This window comes from Channa argus, chromosome 2 (genome assembly GCF_033026475.1).
Source record: "Channa argus isolate prfri chromosome 2, Channa argus male v1.0, whole genome shotgun sequence".
Classification (NCBI taxonomy): Eukaryota; Metazoa; Chordata; class Actinopteri; order Anabantiformes; family Channidae; genus Channa; species Channa argus.
The window spans coordinates 24,737,646-24,759,479 of NC_090198.1; the positions used below are offsets into that span (position 1 = coordinate 24,737,646).

At 37.9% G+C, this 21,834-nt stretch overlaps 2 protein-coding genes across 5 annotated transcripts; both read left to right on the forward strand.

The window, feature by feature from the left end:
* The first annotated feature begins 44 nt into the window (after positions 1–44).
* mc1r (melanocortin 1 receptor) lies at positions 45–5,995 on the forward strand. Its single transcript, XM_067486925.1, has one exon. The coding sequence runs from the start codon at positions 2,468–2,470 to the stop codon at positions 3,443–3,445; it is 978 nt and encodes a 325-aa protein (XP_067343026.1). The 5' UTR covers positions 45–2,467; the 3' UTR covers positions 3,446–5,995.
* A 3,596-nt stretch (positions 5,996–9,591) lies between these two features.
* def8 (differentially expressed in FDCP 8 homolog) lies at positions 9,592–17,897 on the forward strand. Of its 4 annotated transcripts, XM_067486946.1 has the most exons (13): positions 9,592–9,743; positions 10,753–10,872; positions 11,770–11,814; positions 12,835–12,929; positions 13,105–13,254; positions 13,875–14,016; positions 14,427–14,591; positions 14,886–15,013; positions 15,266–15,379; positions 15,790–15,870; positions 16,361–16,501; positions 16,650–16,759; positions 17,166–17,897. In XM_067486946.1, the coding sequence occupies exons 2-13, from the start codon at positions 10,767–10,769 to the stop codon at positions 17,257–17,259; spliced, it is 1,371 nt and encodes a 456-aa protein (XP_067343047.1). In that variant the 5' UTR covers positions 9,592–9,743; positions 10,753–10,766; the 3' UTR covers positions 17,260–17,897. The 4 variants fall into 4 exon arrangements, with proteins under 4 accessions (XP_067343047.1, XP_067343055.1, XP_067343073.1 ...); XM_067486954.1 differs by lacking the exon at positions 11,770–11,814; XM_067486972.1 differs by lacking the exons at positions 9,592–9,743; positions 10,753–10,872; positions 11,770–11,814 and adding an exon at positions 11,178–11,200.
* Positions 17,898–21,834: the final 3,937 nt, after the last annotated feature.

The window sequence follows — 21,834 nt, forward strand, 5'->3', positions numbered from 1 at the left end:
AATCGTAGTAGAAAAATTGTCAACTCAGTCATTAGAGAGTCAAGACATGTAACCACAAATAAACCTTAGTGTAAATTTGGCAGGACTAGTAACGTATTATGGATGCATTTATGTAGTTAGTGATTGCATCCTAGGCCGTATCTTCTTCAGAAGCCTATTTAATAATCAAGATTTTAATTTCCATAAATATGATTGAAGTTAAATTTTATCTTCTAATTGGAACATGCATTAAATCCGAACCGTCACAATGCTGAGAATGTGTTGTTATGTAAAAGTTTTTTTTTTTCTGTCATAATAATTTTATTGGAAAACTGCATTCTGAGAATTCGACCACATTTTTATGGCCCTAAAGCTTGTGTGATTTCTGCAGGATGTCAGATATGTTCAGTTTGGTACTGATCTTCACATTTCAGTTTGAGTTAATATCCACATTTGATTATCCATCTCTCTCCACCCAGTAAATCAAAACAGAGAAATTGCAGAAAGTTTTCCAGTTATCTTCTGCTGATGATCAAGGTCCTTCGGGTGCAAGAGAATGGCACATATTTCCAAAATGTCCTAAATTGATTTTAATATGTCCTGGGTCTTTTTATTCCGATACGTAGTCATGTCCTCACTTGATTATGGCTGAATCACTGCACTAATTAAGACCCTCAGCTGTAACCATAAGAATATTTGCCCCTTCTAATCTACATTTCTTTTTTTTTATTCATCATTCTAGTGTATATGTGTTTTACTTTTATTATCCCCACAGAGAACTTGATTTACAGAGGACACCCATAAATATAACCTATACAAGCATGTTAGACAAACCAAAAGAACAAGTCATCCTCCACATGGACTGTACTGTGTCCATCCATACTCCCACTTCATGTGAGCCACATGATGTGCATGACTGTGCTTCATTGTCAAATGATGTGATTGTTCCTACTTCACCTGGAGGTATAGTTGAGGTTGAGAACTTGTCATGTGATCCATCAGCAGTATAGAACGGCTTTCAAAATCATGCCTCAGAAGGAGCTGCATGTGTGGGGTCTGATATCCACCAGTGTCTGTTCAAACATATTGTGCAAGTTCTAAACTATATACACTTGGGCATTTTTGATTTGCAAAAGTGTTGATAGGGCTGCTCCAATTTGACAGTGATTTCTTTTACTGTGGTTTATGGCCCAAATTCTATATAATATCCAAAATTCTTGGTGTATTACACTGTATTAGTTTTACATCAGAGCAGCCACGGCTGAACTGAATCTGAGTTACCACAAGGAGGACCGATTTGGTGAGATGTTCACTGGCCCAATCTGGCCACCGCTATGAAAATGAGCTGGCGTTCAGAGTACATTTATAAGACAAATGGACTGAGGATTTCTTCACTTTCAGCCACAAATTGTGTTTGTGGGTAATTACTGACATTTTTGCATGGCTTCAGAACTGAAGAGTCAACAACAGCAAAGTCTACAGATGTTTCAGTTGTGTCAGTCATACAAGAGGTGACATAACTTTTTTAGAGTGGATCATTTTATAGACCGCTACGTACAGTAGATTTATAGCATTAAACCACTATTTATTCATTAATTGATTATTACTGGTTTCGTCTCATTCAATTAGGATCTAGAGTCTTTGGGGGTTGGCAAATCAGACCAGATTTATGGGCGACTGTAGCTCAGTTGGTAAGTCGTCCACGGACCACAGGGTCAGTAATTCGATCCCCGCTCCCTGCTATATGTCTAAGTGTCTCTAACAGCCCATTCCCATCCGCAGCTGTTCAGTGCCGGTTCAAGCCAGGTAGAAATTGGGGAGGGTTGCGTTAGGAAGGGCATCCGGCGTAAAAACAAACTGTGCCAAATCAACATGCGGATCATTGTGTTGATTTGGCACAGTTTGTGCCAAAGTAAAAGTAATAGTATGGCACACCAGCCTTCCCGACCAGCTGACGTTTGCGCGAGAGGTGGAGCCGCCTTTGAGGAGCACCATCACTTAGAGAAATGTTTAAGTCTCCAGTTCCCGAAGACACTTTGTTCACTGTCAACATGCTGGTCAGAAGTTAAGTCTGACTGACACAAGGAGTTTAGCGGACGTGCGGGACAGGAGCACTGTAAACGAAAAAATTAATGGAACTCCGTCCTGGACAGGTTTTATCCGCAGGAAAGGAGAGTGGAGTCGAGAAGGCGCATTTTTAACATGGACGAACACGCCCTCCCTTATGGACCACATAGGATAGTAACAGTGTATTAGACTTACTAAGCGGGCGATTGTGGATATTTAATAACCCAGGTGTTGATGGGTTAAACAACAGCTGCTCGGAGGAGTCGCTTGATTTTTCTGACTGTGGGTAAATTGCGTCTCCAACAGCCGATGCTGAAGCGTCACCCAAACCCCAGAGACACAACGAGTGAAACGTCTTTGCGAAGTTTGATAACTGTGCTGACACCTCCTAAACCAGTCATCCTGTGTGAAGACGTTAGACATGGAATTTGCCAACAGATCTCACAATGACTTTTCTCTTCACCACGTTGAGCTCAGCTCACTAAATGACTTTATGGAGAATAACGAAACAAACTCCACCGCCGGGGAGCGAAACTCTTTGGGCTGCGTGCAGATCCGCATCCCCCAGGAGCTCTTCCTAACGCTGGGCCTCATCAGCTTGGTGGAAAACATACTGGTGGTTCTGGCCATCATCAAGAACCGCAACTTGCACTCGCCCATGTATTACTTCATCTGCTGCCTGGCCGTGTCCGACATGCTGGTCAGCGTCAGCAACGTGGTGGAGACCATAGTCATGCTTCTCAACGACCACGGCCTGTTGTACCTGCACCCACGAATGCTGCTTCACCTGGACAACGTGATTGACGTGATGATCTGCAGCTCCGTGGTGTCCTCGCTCTCGTTTCTGTGCACCATTGCTGCAGATCGGTACATCACCATCTTCTATGCGCTGCGTTACCACAGCATCATGACCACACAGCGCGCGGTCACCATCATCGTGGTGGTGTGGCTGGCCAGCATCACCTCCAGCATTCTCTTTATCCTTTACCACACCGACGACGCTGTCATTGTGTGTCTCGTGACCTTCTTCTGCACCACTCTGGTCTTTAACGCCGTGTTGTACCTGCACATGTTCTTCCTGGCTCACGTGCACTCTCGGCGCATTGTGGCCTTCCATAAAAGCAGACGCCAGTCCACAAGTATGAAAGGAGCGATCACCCTCACCATCCTGCTCGGGGTCTTCATTATATGCTGGGGCCCTTTCTTCCTTCACCTCATCCTCATCCTCACCTGCCCCAACAGCCCCTTCTGTAACTGTTTTTTCCGAAACTTCAATCTTTTCCTCATCCTTATCATCTGCAACTCGCTCATCGACCCGCTCATCTACGCCTACCGGAGCCTGGAGCTGCGTAAAACTTTGCAGGAGCTCGTTTTGTGTTCTTGGTGCACTTGTGCGTGAACTCATGTACATCAGGAAAGAAAATGCGTTATGCAACTCGGCAATCAGTGCCTCCAGAATTAACATTGTGTCAAAAGCTATGGCGTGGCTGATGCTCATGCGCCACAATGAACGCAACACGGCAGGTCTGCTCTGCTGATGGATGTTTGTACATTTCATCGTGGATTTGCCGATCGTAGCTTTGGTTTTCTTTCAGAATTATTTATTATTGCGTTACAGCGCTCCTTACCCAGGGTTAATGCACTGTGAATACTAAGAGATATATAGTTATGTTTGTTGGTCAAAATATTTGATCCGCGATTCTTCTTGTTCAAATAGCTGTAGACATGTTTAATGAAATTAACACTGAAAAACATTACTTTTGGTATACATGTTAAATTATTATTCAGAGCGGAGTTCTCCTATTTTATCATTATGTTACTCATTGATTTCCTCGTAAAACAGACGCCAGAAACTGGATCTGTTTCTTAAGGAGAATATGTTGAAACTCAAACTCAAATCTTGACAAAACAACCTTTTGCCTCCAAGGCTTTAAATATATTGCTTTGTGTCGTAAATAATTACGTAAGCGTTGGTGTTTGATGATTTTCATGCTTAAGCCCTGGCACTTTACCTCTCTTGCGTCATTTTAACGCTTATTATTCTAAATAATTGGCATTTGTGAGTGTCATTAGAAAGAATGACGCGCCAAATCAAATAATAGTAATGGTGACATTAGTGCAGTTAGAGCACAGGTTCTTTCAATTATATCATCAATATGTGTGCTACGAGAGCCGTAGGTATGAATAATATAATAATAATGAATAATATAAGATGAGCGGGCCTTAAACTCATGTGAACAACTTCTACTGACTGGCAGTGTATGGTAATTACTCCCCACACGACAAAAACGTATGTCTGAAGGACTGAAAGAAAAAAACAAGGGTAGAAATCACATAAAAGGCCTCGTCAGGACGTAGACCTGCTTTGTCCAAGGTCTAAGATGTCTGACAGAAAAATGTGCAAACTTGAGCGGTTTCTAAAATATCCCGAGACTGATTTAAGTTCAAACAAGTGAGACCCTGGACCTGGTGGCTTGTGGGAAAGATTTTTTTTAATACTTATATTTTTGGAATTACTCCCCTTGGTCAATTTATACTTGATTGTTTATGTATCTGCAGATATGTAAAAGTGAAAATTTCAAAAATGACTGAAGCTTTATTTAACCAGGAAATATCGTGGAGCTCAGGATCTCACTTGCAGGGGAGACCTGAGAACAACTTCTAAAATAACAGTACAGTTGGGTGCAAAAGATTACATACCCTTATTTGGCAAGGTAATATACTTTATCTGTCATCCTACATAGGTGTACAACGAAATCATTTTTTTGTTTTACTTGTCCTGTCAGATAAAGGGTTAGTCCCTCCATCTGACAAGACAAGTAAAACAAAACAAAACAAAATGTTTGCATCATACTGATATTTAATGCACATCCAGCTCAGTTCATCAGAAATTGATGAACGTTAATTTAAACTGAATGCAAAATGCAAAGTTTTGCATGAATGCATTATTTACTCTCTTAAGCAATTTTTGTTACTTTAAATAATGAAGTTGCGTTTGTACTAGTTAAACGTGCATTATTATTATGTGGATGATTATGTTTTTGTTATGTCAAAATAAGGGGATGTAAACTTTGCAAAACTCCCCTAAAATCCTTCCAATGGGAAGATAAATGGAGGAAACAACAACAGAGAAGAGATCCCAGATAGATGGAAATAGCAGTTGTGTGTACAGAGAAACTTAGTACGACCTATATTTTAGGAGATGAAACGTACTGTTACTGTATAATATAAAATATTTTTTTTCCCATGATATCTTGTGTCTCTTAATGCTAAGAGATTTTTCCTGTTTTTCCTTGTTAGAAGAAAAAACAAAAGTAGTCATCCCAATTGCATTTTAGCCATTCAGTCTTTTTTTAATTTCCATATGTGCTGGTTGGTTTCCCAAACAGTTACTTTTAAATGTAAAGAAAAAGACTCACTGGTCCCATAATCAGGGCATTGGCTAACACAAAATAATGAAACTTTGCTGGTTAGATGACAGAAACCATGCAGCAGGCATGTGGGGATTGAATATAATGTAAACTGTTGTTCACTGTAAATCTTGAAAATCTATGCCAGAATATTTACACATTCACTTTTTTATCACAGAATTTAGTTTGTGATATTATTCTGTGTAATATTTTATACTAATTCTGAGAAGTTGTAATTTAATTTTTGTTTTAATAGCACAACTTTATTATTTAAGCTTAAGGAGTTTACAGAGGATTGTTAATAAAGTGTATGGTTATCTGTTCTCCTATGAATCTTTCAAAATATAACATGGTTATGACCAAAAAATCTGTATCATTAGCTTGAAACTGAGTAAAACAGGGTTATGTTGTAAAGCTGTTGCGTAAAAGGAAAATGTACTATATGTCATCCTTAAAAATATTTACATGTTTGTCTCAAATAAGTAAGTAAATAAAAAAAAAGTTTAATTAAATATCATAAATTAAAGTGTTATTCTTGATCACGTGATTTTTTTGTCTGGTTTTTGATATTGAAAATCTAATCTATTGAAAGTCTAAATCATGTGCACGCCAACAAGACAAGAGCCAGAATGTTCTCTGCCTTTCCACAGTGCACATGGACTTACAACATATTTAGTCATGCAACATTAACATACGACATAAAATATTTGCTCAAAGTAGAACAGAAGAACCATTGAAGAAGAACCATATCTAATATAACAGAAAAACCATGAAAATGCTCCTGATCAGAAAAACTCATGATCGAGTTCAGTTGTGCTGTAAATAACAGCATTGAAGGGAAGGGGATTTCCAACTGGTACAAAAATAAACCCTCATCCTGTCCTCAAGGAAGAAATTAGAATGCTTATTTGTCAAAATAATTCAACTTAGTGCTAAGATTAATTTAGTTTTCCCACATAAACCTCAATGGAAAAAAATAATGGCAATTTTATATTGCATTTTTGAACAAAATAGCATAAGTCAAAAAGGAGCTTTCACAACACGAAAGATGTATCAGGTTTCTCTTTCTTTTTTTTCCACACAGTGACCTGTAAGCACAGAGGCAGATGTTTCAGCATGAACACCGTATTCAGTGTGCACACAAGCTGATAACACTGATTAGTGCTGAGTCTTGTTAAGACAAAACTCCACTAAACTAAATGACTGAAATCAGTTTGCAGAACAGCAAGCAAAATCTGTAGAAGTTACAAATATTATAAATCATCACTTCGTTTACACTAACAAATACATAGATACATAAATAAAATCAGCTCCAATGTCTGAAATGGAGGTGGCCTAGTAACTCAATGGTTGAGCAGCAGGATGGGATGCAGAAGTCAGTGGGATCAAATCTCAGCCTGTCCCCCCAGGTTTGTTTTTGTGACCTTATTCACCTTTCATTTTTTTCATTTACAACATTTTTTTGGCCTTTGACAAATAGAAAAGTGAAATCAAAATATTGGTATAAGTAACCTATTAATAAAATATTAGTATTTACATAAATAAAAAATATTCAACAGAAAATAGTTGATTGAATTATTAATGTTAATGGAGATCAATTGAATACAGTGAATGTGTTTTAGGGATTACAGCATCAATACAAATGTATCTAGAAGGTCCAGTCACTGGGGAATCAGTGCCCCGGCCAAAACCTCATGGACAAAAGAACACTCAAAGCAACTCTGCAAAAAGATTACTGAACAGCAGAAGTCAGTGGATGAATCCAAGAAAGAATTATAACTGAATATCCATTTGATGGGCAAATCCATCATTAAGACAGAATGCAGCCTTGAGAAGAACTACACTCTCCCAGAGGCCCTGAGACCTGAGACTGTGGAAACCTTTAAGTGTGGCAATGATTCGAAAACTTGACGAAGCTTTGGGACAACTCTCTTAGTGTCCATGAGTGGCCCAGCAGAAATAAGCAGGATAAAGTGGCCATTTATCGACTAGTAACTAGTAACTTTTCGCAGGTAAAGATTCTTATAACACAAAATTCATTAACTTAATGATGACACATTAAAAGCGTGTCAGTTCTTAAATTGGTTAAATCTGCTCTACCATTGGCAGCTGTGCCATCTATGTTTCAGATCAAATAGTGAGCTAAGTCACGTTGGCCCTTATTAATAAAACAATTACACTTCCTTTACCATATCTGACCTTTTAAAGGTTTGTCCAAATAATCGGGAATGGACTTGTACATTCATGTTAACAACAGTGTGCAGTATGGGTGATTACGAGAAAGAAGATAAGTAAGCAGGCAAACCCATGGTGATCTGCCACTTGACTGTAATTATTGCTAATTAACTCGCAATATGACTAAAATGTGACTAGATAATTTGCAGGGAACAGCATGTTTACAGTTAAGGCTTAACTTCTTCATTCATTTAGTAGAACAAAGCAGCTCTGTTCAGAACTAAGAACAGTCGCCACACAAACAACTAACACACTCAAGTTATAATGATTCATGTTTTCAATACAATCAGAAAGAACAGCTCTGAACCTCAGGGATGGACAAAAATAGCATAGGTAAACAAACTAAAAATAACTTATAAAGACAAACAAAAAATATAAATTGTAATAAAACAAAATTTAAAAAAGCTAAAAGCAATAGAAAATGCAATATTTTATTTGTTACCTTGAACTCTTGATGACAACAGTACAGGTTACTTTTGGGCAAAAATATGTATATTGTTATTGCAGACTCCTCTTACAATGAAATGGACATTACACAATTGGTTTTATAGATAACATAATATTACCCATAGATAGACAGGTCTGAATATGCAGCAATAAGACAGATAACCATTCACACCTACGGGAAATATAGAATCACCAATTGACCTAACATGCATGTCTTTGGAAGGTGGGAGGAAACCAGAATACCCAGAGGAAACTCATGCAAGCACGGGGAGAACACATTAACTTCCCACAGAAAGGCTGCAAGCTGGCAGGTAGATTAAACCAGGGACCTTCTGGCTGTGAGGTGGCAGTGCTCACCACTCCACCAACACGCTGCCCTGTAATCAGTTACATTCAGTTTTATATTTTTTAATTATTTAGATGATAAAGCCTATAATTTAATGTTGTATAAAAATAAAAAAAATAAAAAATAAATGGGTTAAAAGTGTTTTATTGAGTGTGTTGCTGAATCTTAAAAAAGGGTCATGTTAGTGACATACACCCAAACGATGCAACTGACCAATCGGATGTTGTTTCCTAACACCCATCTGCTTAAAAGCTCTTTCTTTTAGGCCACAACTGCTTCTGTAAGACTTAACTTTGTAAAAATATATTGTGAACCCTTACTTGTCAAACATGTTTTATAGTTGTAATTATATAATAATCATTCTAACAATATAACAACCCTATCTTTTCCTAAGTAATTTGTGGTTATGCTTTTTTTTATTGAAGCTAAGCAGTGTCACTGTCCCAGTAAATTCCCTAGCTCATAATAGGCAGTTTTGGAATTGCCTAGAGAGGGAACATTGTTTCCTTATCTTGGAAACTGAAGACAGAGATATTTTACTTACCACAAGACAATTTTTACAAAGCTTTATTTACATTAAATAATGAACTGTATTTGTTAGACATAAAGTTCAGAAAATCACGAGTCTACCATTCAAAGTCTCCAGAACTGTGATAACACTTTGTGAATATGATGTGAAATTTTAAATGTTATAATCCGTGCAATATCTAATTCAATCAGTAAAGGTGACTATTGTTCTGGACAGCGGCTGCTGTGGGAGGAACGGACTTACCGTGACATGAAGCCTTAGAGCACTTAGAGGTGATATTTCTTCATATCTGTTGTTATTTGAAAGGCACCTTTCAGTCCCTGCGCTGGAAAAGCACCGGAAGAAACTTACATTATTTTCAACACATTAGCGTGGAATATTATTTTCGGTGTTAAGTAATGTAACCTTTCACACAAGATAAAGGGGACACGATGCGTTATGTTTTTTATATGCATTTTTCGAATTCGGACCATTCTTAATGTGATGTACATGAATTTTCTCATATTAATCACATGATACTTCTACAAGGTTGTTTTTTTTTCAATTTATTTTGAAAATAGAAACCGGAAACATGTTTTTACAACGTCCGATTTGACGTTTTCCCTGTGATGTTGCTGATGACAGATACAAAACAAAACGGAGAGAGCTCTTCATCTTACACCAAAACATCGACCATGAAATAGATTTTACAGCCACTGGGTCTCTGGTTAGGAATAAGGCCATCAACGGGGTAAGCTTCCAACCACACCGAGCCGTCAAACTAGCTAACGTTAAGTAACGTTAGCACCAAAAAGAATAGATGCTTGGTGTGTGCTTAAAGCTAGCTAGCGGGCTAGCGCTAGCTGCTTGTTGACATCTGTCTTGATGATGGTGATGTGACATTTTTTTTAATTATGTCTGCAAATAATGTTATGACATGATCTGCACGTTTTAAAGTAAAACTGGAAACGTAATGAAAAATGATCGGTTAACCAGTTAGTAGATGGCTGTCAGCAGCAGCCCTGATTGGTTGCCATCGGTGAGGTGAGAATGGGGTCTTCTAAAAGTTCTGTTCTGTTTGAGCAAATCTGTCAACTCTACGTATGATATCATTCTCTTGAAAGTGAGCTAAGCTAAACAGTTTTTATTCGATTGTGAAGGTCTTCCAGTTGACAGCGTTGCAGCCTGTTGGTGTTGTTATTATATATGTTGGTCTCCACAAAGGAGATGCGCTTTAGATTGTCGTAACATTTCATTTAACACTATTTCTCAAAACATTTCCATAACGTCTGTGGAAATTGTCATTATTTTAGTATTATTCTTATAGTGAGTTTATATGTCAATGGAAGTATTGCTCAACCTGTAAAACCAGTATTCCTTTGTGACTCTGGCATTGCTTAAGTTTGGGAAATGGTCCTGATATGTTGAGAGGCTGCAAAATGAGCATTTAAAATTCTTTTGAACTAACATGATAATGAGCCAGTACTTTGCAAGCGACACGTGTTTTATCAGTTTTTCTTGAACCTGTTAACTTGTTTGTGCCCTAAGCGATGTTTGATCATTCATGAACGGCTCCCTAATCACTAATTTAATTGGGATCTGAATTGGAGCTCACTGCACATTAGGCAATAAGCATGCAGACACATTAGCTATCTGGCTTCCATTAAAAGATACTCATGACCCTCCTTCCTGCTTCAGTTAAAAACATAAGGGAAATTACCCAACCTCTTAGTGGGACTAATGTATTTTGCCTTCCCTAGATGTAGCCGATGAAATGGAGTATGATGAGAGACTTGCACTTTTCCGTCAAACCCGCCTCAATCCATTTGATCGAGGAGAAGAAGATGGTCCCGAACCAGGCAAAACACCCCCACAGCATGGTAAAATCTTTTCAGGACATCTCAACTGTTCAATACAAAAGTCTAATTAAAAACGGTGTAAAGTGTAAGCATTAAACAGTATTTGTTTATTATTTATTTCATTATTATTTGGTGATCCTCAAACCTGTGAAGACAAATCACATTATGTCTTTTGCTGCATCTTAAATCTTACTATTGCAAACTGCGTAACGCGGCTTAGATTTACCCCATTTTATTTTATTTTTTTAGTATCAGGGAAGACCCCTGAAAGTGTGTCTGTCGTACAAGTGCAGCTGAAGAAACTCCACACGGTTACACCAGCCCAAGCAGCCTGAACTGCTGATATAAGGCAGGATGGAGCCATGCTTTTATGTTGTTTGCACCAAATTCTGACCTTAACATCCAAACCTTGCAGCAAAAATGTATACTCATTAGACCAGGCGGCCTTTTTCCTATCTTTTATTGTTCCATAGTGATGTGACCCAGAATTCACTGATGTCCTATGATAATAAACATAAAATATTTTAGAGTTCTATGGAGGTAAAGGGGGTAGATCAAATTGCCTAAATAAGGGATTTCATTAGATCTTTAGATTTCGCTTATTAAAGTGGGTGCTACAGAAGGTCGTGTGGTCTGGCATCAAGGTTTCTGCTTTTTGAAAATGTGTCTCAAGCCTTATTGTTTTGAAAGGCTAACCTAATGGTAAAGGAAGTAGGACATACTGGAACTAATGCAGAGGAAACGAAACACGTAAGTGTAAGCAGCCCATTAGTAACACTTCCTGTGTTTTAGGATTTTGGCATGACACTTTTTTCGGTCACATGTAAACATCACATGTAACCGATGAGCGTGATGCAGTGCTAGTCTAACTGATTTCAGTAGTGTCACTGATGCCATATTGTCATCTTTTTGACACAGAGAAGCTGAATTCACTCAAGATGTTTTGTTCTGAGGTGTATGCAGGTAACACCAGCACATGTCTGCTCTGTTCACGTTTTGTAAAATATCTGACTTGCTCAGTTTATCTATTGTCTTTTAAAGATTAACTTGAAGTCTTGTTTTTTTTTTTATTTGTTGTTTCTCTCATTTCTACTTTCCTCGGTTCAAGTTTGCCAGACTTTCACATTTTATATATTATTTATTTGTACTCAATTCAGTATGTTCTTGATTGAAGGAGTTGTTTTTAGTGTGTTGTGGCACAGATTTATTTGACATAGGGATTTTTCAGTGTAAACAAACAGACCTTGCAAATGCATTTGTTTACATTTTAATTACGAATTGATAATATCAAAGGTAGACAAGCTGCTCAACACTGCGATGTGCTTAGCAACGAAGTAGCCAGTTATCCTTCTCAGGCGCTAGTGGACACCAAAACAAAGAAAACTATATAGCAGAGTGTTAAATGACCAAAGTTGAAGTGGGAAAATCAGGCTTACTCCTGATAGGTAACCACACTAATAAAAAGACTGTCAAGTAAACATTTTATCATATCCTATGGAAATTATAACACTTGATCTTACGGCATAAGCACAAGTACAAAATGTTGTTAAAGTAGTTCATAGTAGCAGCAGTAGTTATACGTACATGATTATGTTTGATTTAGCAGGATTCAATACACTGATTGATTGATTGTAATGAGATTAGAGTAGGTGTAACAGTAACATATTGGTCAGTACCTTAAAGTTTATTCAGCTGAGTGAGCAACAGATTTAATCACATACTACCCTTCTGTTTGGTCATTTGACTTGGTTACACATTATCAGAACTGATAAGCAAATTACCTGTGATTCCTTCAGTTGTCCATTTTGTGTTGTTGTCTTTCTGTGAGTCTTCTTAAGTGGTAAGTCAGAGTGTAGGAATTCTCTTGAGTGAGCACAATCATGCGTGTGAAATTAGCACAGCTGACTGAGTGGACTTAGCAGAACACAGCGTGTATGCTTCCAGAAAGAACAGTGTTTTTATGCAGTATTACCATATGTTTAGAAGCGAGACCTGAGCTGTTATCTGGGAGCAGAACCCACAATTCAGATCGGACCATGGACCTTGGTCTAGCTGAGGACCACTTCTCAAGGCCTGTGGTAAGTAAAGCATTGTTGAAGCAAATCTGGCACCGTTGTTTGGCTTAACTCTAAATAACTTATCTCACTAAACTAAACTGCTTTAAACTATATCAGTGAGAGCTTACATACACAACATCATTTATCTATTTCAATACATGTTTAGATGTGCTTTGCTTTATTTCATCTTGTCCAGGGTTCCTTCGTGGCATCTGACATTGGAAAGCTGAAACAGGCCATAGAGGAGTGTAAGAAGCTGATCTTGGAGCTACCAGAACACTCGGAGAGACAGAAGGACACTGTGGTGAAACTTATCCACCTTCGTCTCAAGCTGCAGGAGCTTAAGGTTAGAAATGAGGAAGGACTGAAGGAGTGGCTGACATGCATTATAGTTGTTGCTGCTGATTGAGTGGGACCTCAGTAAAACTTGACAAAATTATTAATCGGTGTGAGTAGGCCTTTAATACTGTGAAATAACTACGGTGTACTATCAGCACATTTCAATAAAAGACTTCATCTTCCATTATATGATTTTTGGCATTTTTGCCATTGCTCTACATCGGATAAACGAGTCTGTGGAGAACTTCCTGCTGCTCATGTTTCATGTAACAAACGTTTCCTATTTCCATTGGTTTAAAAAAAAAAAACACTTAACCTGTTTCTTAACATGCACATCATCTTATATAGAGTGTTTATTGATATAGTATAACTCGGAATCATGTCAAATGACACAGCTAAATGTGTCATTTGCAGTGCGATAACCCATATAGAATTTTCCTTTGTCAAGGGAGACGAAATTGGTCTTTGATATTTGTGGTACATCAGGTGGTGTAGGATGTGGTGTGTATGTTTCAGTGGATACAAATTGGTGGTGTATACATTTGTTTTTTGAGGGATTCATATCCTTTACAACTTCTGCTATGAACATGGTAGATTAATTTTGTCAATGCGCTTTGTCCTTTGAAGGACCCTGAGGAGGATGAGCCTAACCTGAGAATCCTACTGGAGCACCGCTTCTCTAAAGAAAAGAGCAAGAGCGTGAAACAGACCTGCGACAAATGTAGCGCTATCATCTGGGGCCTCATCCAGACTTGGTATACCTGCACAGGTGAGACATTTTAGGATGGATTTTGGAAGGGTATGCAGACTGTTTAAAATTCTGACCTTCATGCAAGATTGTAGTATCTGAATATAGCTTTTTTTGTGCTCTGACAAAAACCCACTGTCTTACTTTGTTTGAGAGAGTAGAGTTAAATTGTCTGAGTCAATCAGTATAAGAGAAAGTAGATCCTAATATTTACATTGTCAGTTTGATCAGGACTACTGAGATTTTTATCGGCTCCTTTTATGCAGTTTCATTAAATATATTTATTTCCATTTTATATTTTCCATTATAGTTTCCATTTAACTTTCTCTGAATTTGTTTTCCTTTACGTTTCCCAGCTTTCTGAATTAATTAACCATTTATAACCCACTGTGTATTGTGGATGCCTTGTGATTATCACTTTCTCGTTTAAGGTTGCTATTATCGTTGCCATAGTAAGTGTATGAACCTGATCACCAAGCCCTGTGTGAGATCAAAGGTCAGCCACCAGTCAGAGTACGAGCTCAGCATCTGCCCTGAGATAGGACTAGACCGGCAAGACTACCGTTGTGCGGAGTGCCGCACACCTATTTCGTTGAGTGAGTATGGATGGATTGTGTTGTTTTAACATTGAGAGGTTAAAATAAAGCAAAACAATATTTTGCAATAACTTGAATTGACGAAACCTATATTTGTTTTATATGCAAACATGCTCAGTTTTAGTGTAAATACTGTTATTTCCCTTTCCTTCAGAAATACCGCAATAGAATTTACTCATTTGCAATAAATTGTTGTGCACATGTTTGTCTTAATTTTTTTAATTATCTTCTACATAACTCAGTCGTACATATTTATAGGTGTACTGATAGTGTTCATACTTTCACTGTTTGTAGGAGGTGTGCCAAGTGAGGCCAGACAGTGTGACTACACAGGCCAGTATTACTGCAGCACATGCCACTGGAATGACACAGCCATCGTCCCAGCTCGTGTCATACACAACTGGGAGTTTGAGCCACGCAAGGTACCCCCAGACAACGAGAGACTGTCTTCTCACGTCCTTTATACTTTACATGTGGGACTTCCTGTTAGTTTTACTGGTGATGAGATGCTGTTATACTGTACTATATGTTTATAATTCAAATCTGCAGATGTTTTCCTATACATGTAACTACTAAATCACAGAATAATCTACAGTTTCAAATAACCTCCGGAGAAGAGTGTGTTCATGTGGGCACATTACTCTGTCTGCATTTTGACAATGTCTTTTTTTCAGGTGTGTCGCTCCTCATTGCGCTACTTGGCCCTGATGATGTCACGACCTGTGCTTAAGCTGAAAGAAATCAACCCTCTGCTATTCAATTTTGTGGAGGAACTGGTTGAAATCAGGGTGGGTAGCTTTGCTTTTAGGGGGCAATAGTAAAAACCTACAAGAAATAATAGAGTTTTAACTGAATTTGTTTTAAAAGTGTATAACTCATGAGGTTGCAGGTATATACATAGCTCTGCTCCCAGTTAAGGCCAGAATTGCTGCTAAAATGTATATATATCTTTCTCTTATTTTTTATCTTTATTCTTAATACCTTTGTTAAAGTAAATTATAATTGCCCAAACCCATCCTAGTATTATAATCACTATGTTTTGCATCAGATGATATTATAAAAATGAAATAACTTTTGTGTTACGTAGTGTTTCTACCAGCAATGAGGGGAAATCACCTGCAACTCTATGCATCAAGTGGGTCCTAAGTGAGAGAGACTGAGAGAGGTGTGTGTATGTGTATGTATGTTCCTTTTATAGAAACTTCGTCAAGATATTCTGCAGATGAAACCCTATTTTATTACCTGTAAAGAGGCGATGGAGGCTCGATTACTACTACAGGTTGGCATCGATTTACATTATTTATTTACTGCAAATTAAAATGACTTGCATAGTCACATGTCATCTACACTACTATTAGTAACCAGTCCTCGTTACGTTACAACAGCACCACCAAGTGGTGGAAGTGGTGTATTGTACTTAACTTGGAATTGTAACAACTGTTGTTAGTGAGTAAAGAATAGACCAGATTTTATATTAGTAAAAAACATTTACTGAAATACATGAAATAGTTAACAATTTTAAAGTGGTTTAATAAATAAAACAGCATGCAGACTGCTTGGGAGCTTGGGATTAAACTGCTGACCATGTGCTTAGTGGACAGTCTGCACTACTTCCTGATTTACTCTATAATGTCATTAAAATTGTTTATTATATATATTTTCTAGCAAGCAGGTTGGGTCTCATGGTATGCAGGCTAACTGCATATATTCTACTATGCAATGAACCCTAATATGAATAAACAGTATTCTATTGTGTCTCTAATGTCCAGCTACAAGATCGGCAGCACTTTGTGGAGAACGATGACATGTACTCACTACAGGATTTGATTGACATCTCCAGTGGCAGACTCAGTGGTTCCCTTACAGAAATCCACACTACATTTGCTAAACACATCAAACTGGACTGTGAGGTGAGCTTTTATAATTAAAGTTGTTGTAGGCAATTGGGACGTATTAACACACGTGTAGTATTATTAGCTAAAGTAAAAGCTAAAGGATTTTGCAGCCTTCTTGAAAGTCTTGACTTTTTGGTTTCTTTGTGTGTTTGTGTATGTGCAGCGTTGTCAGGCCAAGGGGTTTGTGTGTGAGCTGTGCAAGGAGGGAGACATCCTTTTCCCTTTTGACAGTCATACATCAGTATGCCAGGACTGCTCTGCTGTCTTCCACAGGTTAGCCACCAACCCACCAATGGTGTGATTGCTGAGAGTTTGTACAGTATATGTGAAGAAAATTGTAGCAATGCAGTAATAGGTTTAAACTGTTAAAGTTACAGAAGTTACCACTTAAAAACAGATTTTATTTCTTGTTCAGAGTGATCCCAAAGACATGTAGTGACTAGGCTAATCTAGTCTTAAGCTCAGTAGTTAATGTCACCAAACTGTATGCAGAAAAATAAGAAATGGAATAATGAGTATTTCCCACTCAGCATTCTGTGGGTACAATAACATGACTGTACAATTTTCGATCATAGAATAGACTCTTAAAACTTTTAAACAGTACATTAGACAAATGGACACCATACAGTATATTGTATTCAGTAATGGTTGGTTCTATGTTTGTTGTGTGTCACTTCAGAGATTGTTACTATGACAACTCCACCACTTGTCCGCGTTGTGCCAGAATGACTGAGCGCAAGCAGGACGAGGTGTCGCATGTAAAGGATGCATAACTTTGGAGAGGACTACCTGATGTTACTGGATGTTGCACTTTGCCTCATGTTCTACTCGATCAACGAAGTCTGCTAAGACTGTCTTTTTGTCCTTTGTTTGTTTTGTGCATACAGTTCCGCAGTCTCTTTATCTTCCTGTACACTACACTATGAAGCAGGGTAGTAAAAAACCCATCTGGAAATTATTCATATATTTTGTAGCAAACTTTTTAATCCATACTGAAATTGGATGCTATGTTTGTGAGTGATTCACATTAACATGTTTGTGGATGCATACGGCCACTTTACCAGTATGTGATTATGCATGCAGGAGATGCATATTAATCTTTAGTCTCGACTGCATTAACCTATTCTGCCAACTCTGCTAAAAATTAATCTTGAAGGTTAATTCCTGAAGTTTCTTAACTCTTCTGAGTCGGTTGTAAGCTGCTTCTAAAAATACATAGTGATTAATATGTTTACCATAGACAATGCATTCAATCTGTCATTGCTATTTGATCATACCATTATAACTTCCTTTTATCCCATTATGCACATATTTCATCATCAATTTCAACAGTGTTTGTCTCGCAATCCAATTGAATTTTGTGCAGTTTGTAGAAGGCAGTGTTTTATCCTTTATTTATGGTATTTTCCTGTTTTCTTTTCAGGATCACATTTTCAAGAATCTTTATTAATTTTACATTTCATGAGGCCTGATAGTTATTTCCTTTGCTCTTTATAGCTTAACTGCCATTAGTGAGCCTGACAACTGGAGAAAGTTATGACGTGTGTGTGTGTGTGTATATATATATATATATCAATTTTAATTTGAAATATAAATACGTATATTGGTAACAGATATATAATCAGAGCATGCCATACCAGTACATTTTCTTGTGTAAGACTTGTCGAACTGGAAAAGAAAATGACATTAGGAGTTAATGTGCTTTCCTCTTATTCAGAACTGGGAGCGTATTTCAGACCATTTGATCTGTGTTTAATCCAGTTAGGTTTAGTGCATTTTGTAGCAAACAGATGTGAATACTCAGTGTGTGAATCAAACAGTGTGTGCCTCAGATTGTCAGCTTAGATACAGCTGGTATCAAAACGTCTAATAACACTTGCCATCATATTATTGATTTCAGTCTTAAAGTACCTATAGCAGATTTTGTCCAGAGATGACAAAGATGCCTTTGGTAATGTGTAAATGTTGACTTAAAATATTTGTTTTAAAATAATGAGTTTTAGCTGTGTTATCTTTCAGCATGATGTCCTGTTTTCATTTTTTACCCAAACTAATGGACATAGATGTGCACATGGTGTTGGTAAAAACGATGCCCTGGTGTAAAGTCATGTGGAGTAGTGCATGAATAAATGAACAACACTGAGTACGCCAAGTTGTGTTAAAGTCAAGTTCAGCACCTTTTGTTGGAGGAATTTTGGGCTCACCGGCACAGAGGCACAACAAAATGCTATCCAACTAGCAACAATGAAATGTAAACATTTGCCCAATAACCAGTAATAGTAATGAAATTATGAAATTAAAAAGCGTGGAATATATTTATCAAAATGTTAATCTAATAGGCTTAATTAACAACTGACTACAACTGCAGCAATAACAATAATAAAAAAAATATCTGTTATTTTACAAATATGCTTGTATTGTAGGGTTTTTTCTTATTTTATATAAATATATGATCGGGGGCGGCTGTAGCTCAGCTGGTAGTTGTCCACGGACCACAGGGTTAGTGGTTCAATCAAGGACCAGGCCAAGAGACTGAACCCCTAACAGCCCATTCCCCTCTCCAGCTGTGCAGTGCTGGTCTAAGCCCAGTAGAAATTGGGGAGGGTTGCGACAGGAAGGGCATCAAATCAACATTGAGACAATGATCTGCTGCGGTGACCCTGAGCTCAGGGGATTAGAAAAAAAAAAATCATTGGTTTTAATAATGTCATTACGGGCATGGGTCAGCATGGTCCCCCTGTGCAGCTTCAGAGCAAAATGTGATGCACTAAGTACATAAACTCAATAATCCAGTGTAAGTATAGTCCTAAAAACTATCCAATACAAGTCACACTTTAAAACTTTATTAAGCAGATTCTTTCATTTTGGGTCCACCAATCTCCGATTGTTGGTTCAATCCCCGGCTCCTCTGGTCACATGTCCAAGTGTCCTTGAGCAAGACACTGAACCCCAACTTAGTTGCTCCACTAAGAAAACAGATTGTTTTAAACCGTACTGGTTATAGTAATTATGGCAAAACATTAGTAATAACTGGGGTTAAACACTGCTGTTGGAAAAGTTGGGCTGATTTAACCACTTTATGTGCCGGTCAGTGCTTAACCCATTATGATTCTACAGTATTTGAGTCCTACAGTAAAATTTTTACAAACGCAATATTTTCAAATTTAATCCCTAGGTGGTATTAATATCGTGGCTGATCAGTACACGGTCAAAAAACGAGTGACAACATTTAGATCAGTGATTTGAGCGCATTAGAGAGAGCCGCATTATGCCACATTAATAATAGTTGGCAAGGCAGTTGTCCAAGGACCACAGGGTCAGTTGTTCGATCCCTGGTCCCAGCTATATGTTGAAGTGTCTCTGGGCAAGACACTGAACCCCTAACAGAATGTCCCCAGCTGTGCAGTGCCGGTCCAAGCCCAGCAGAAATTGGGGAGGGTTGCATCAGGAAGGGCATCCGGCGTGAACACTGGGCCAAATCAGCATGCGGACAATGATCCGCTGTGGCGACCCTGAACTGACTGGATAAGCCGAAAGGACAAAAAAAAAAAAGAAAGAGAGATTTTTAATTGTCGAGTATTACTAATGGTATTGTCTTGTCAGGATCAGTTGTAATATAATGGTATGATAATAAAATAAATAAACTGCAAATATTTTGTAGTTGTTTGAAGAACACATTTTAGCCACATCATCTGTGTTTAATGTGCACAGGTCATAATTATGAAAGGAAAAGGCATCTGGTAGCTGTTTAGTGTCAAGTACAGGTGGGTTATTCACAACAGTGCTGCAGTAACTTAATCAAATGCTGTTAAGTGTGACAGAGTCTAGAGTTTCATAATGAAGGTTGTTATCCTTTAAATATACTGTTTGGAAAAAATATGTAATAGGAGGTCTCTCATATTAAATAAAAGCTGTATAAGCAGTAGAAAAAAACAGACTGTGGATCTTCAGATTATACAGTGTGTTAGGTGGAAAAACAACTGTATTTGTGTTGTTTCGTGCCTCCACTGCTACATATTCATCTTTATTTCAGAAGATGCCACTGATCCAAAAGAGATGTCGAGGTTAAAATCAACACAGGTTTTGTCTCACTCGGTTTAGCTCAAACAAACCACCAAGCAGTAATGGTCGTCCTAATGCTGCTACACTGGAAAATCTAATCAAATGTAAGTGGGGTTTTTTTTTGTGTGTGTGTGTGAGTTTTAAAACATTTGCACCTAAACCCTTTTTTTCTGCTTGTTTGGTGCATATTTGTTTAGGTTTTGAAAAGTTTTTCTCCAAGAACAGAGCGAGAACTGAAGCCAGCAAATCAGTTAGTGGTGAGAAGAGTTTATCACTAATATTAGAAGAATTATTTGTAAATTCTGTTCTCAGTTCTGATGTTCATTGATGAGATTGACACAGTGGGCAAGAAGAGAGACAGAGAGAACTTTGGTGACTAGAGGGAGCAGGAAAACACCCTCAACCAACTTCTAGTGGAAATGGACGGTAGTACCAACGTGCTTGTCTTGGTTGGCACCAAACGTGTTGATGTACTGGATCCAGCTCTCACGAGGCCTGGACGATTTGATCGCCATATGTGCATAGGTAAAGTACCAGGTCCATTTGTGGTGATCTGGGGATTGAACTGCTGACTCTGCAGTTGGTTGCTTTTTAAACCTGTCTATAGAGAGACAGTAAACAAAAAGTCTGGTACTAGGCCCATGGACAGTGCAAATAGATGGTACATGTCTTAACTCTACCAGATGCTCAGTTCTTGAATTCTTGAATGTTGTGTTGCACATGCTTCAGTAAAAGTTCCTAGAGTCTCCTGGATATTAGAAGCGCCTCCTTGTCGTCTGAATATTATATATAATTTAACAAAAAAACAATATTTTCTCTCTTCTTGTACTTTATGGACCTTTCATTTATGTGTGGATTTCACAGCTCATTTTACAAGAAATGAGCACCTCATAGCATCAGAAGCTCCGGTGTGCTGTGTGTCATGTGATCGGGGACAGTGCAGTACGGAGGACACAGTTGTTGCCATCACAAGATCGCAAATACGACCTGTAGGGTCTTCTCATTGACGTGGATCCTTCCCTGGCCTTCCTTAAAATCCCTATACATCCTTTTATTGGGTTCATTTGTCAACTAATTCTGTAAATGTATAAATATTTTTAATATTAATTTCCAAAATGTGTCTAAAATCATTTAAAATTATTAATTTAAATTAGAACTGTACGTTTCACTTATAAAACGTATAAACGTATATACTTGCCCTGTTGACGCTGCATTAGTTGCTTTACTACTGTCAGTCTTCTTACTTTTGAGTTATTTGCATATTTTGATTTGAATCGTGCATCAGT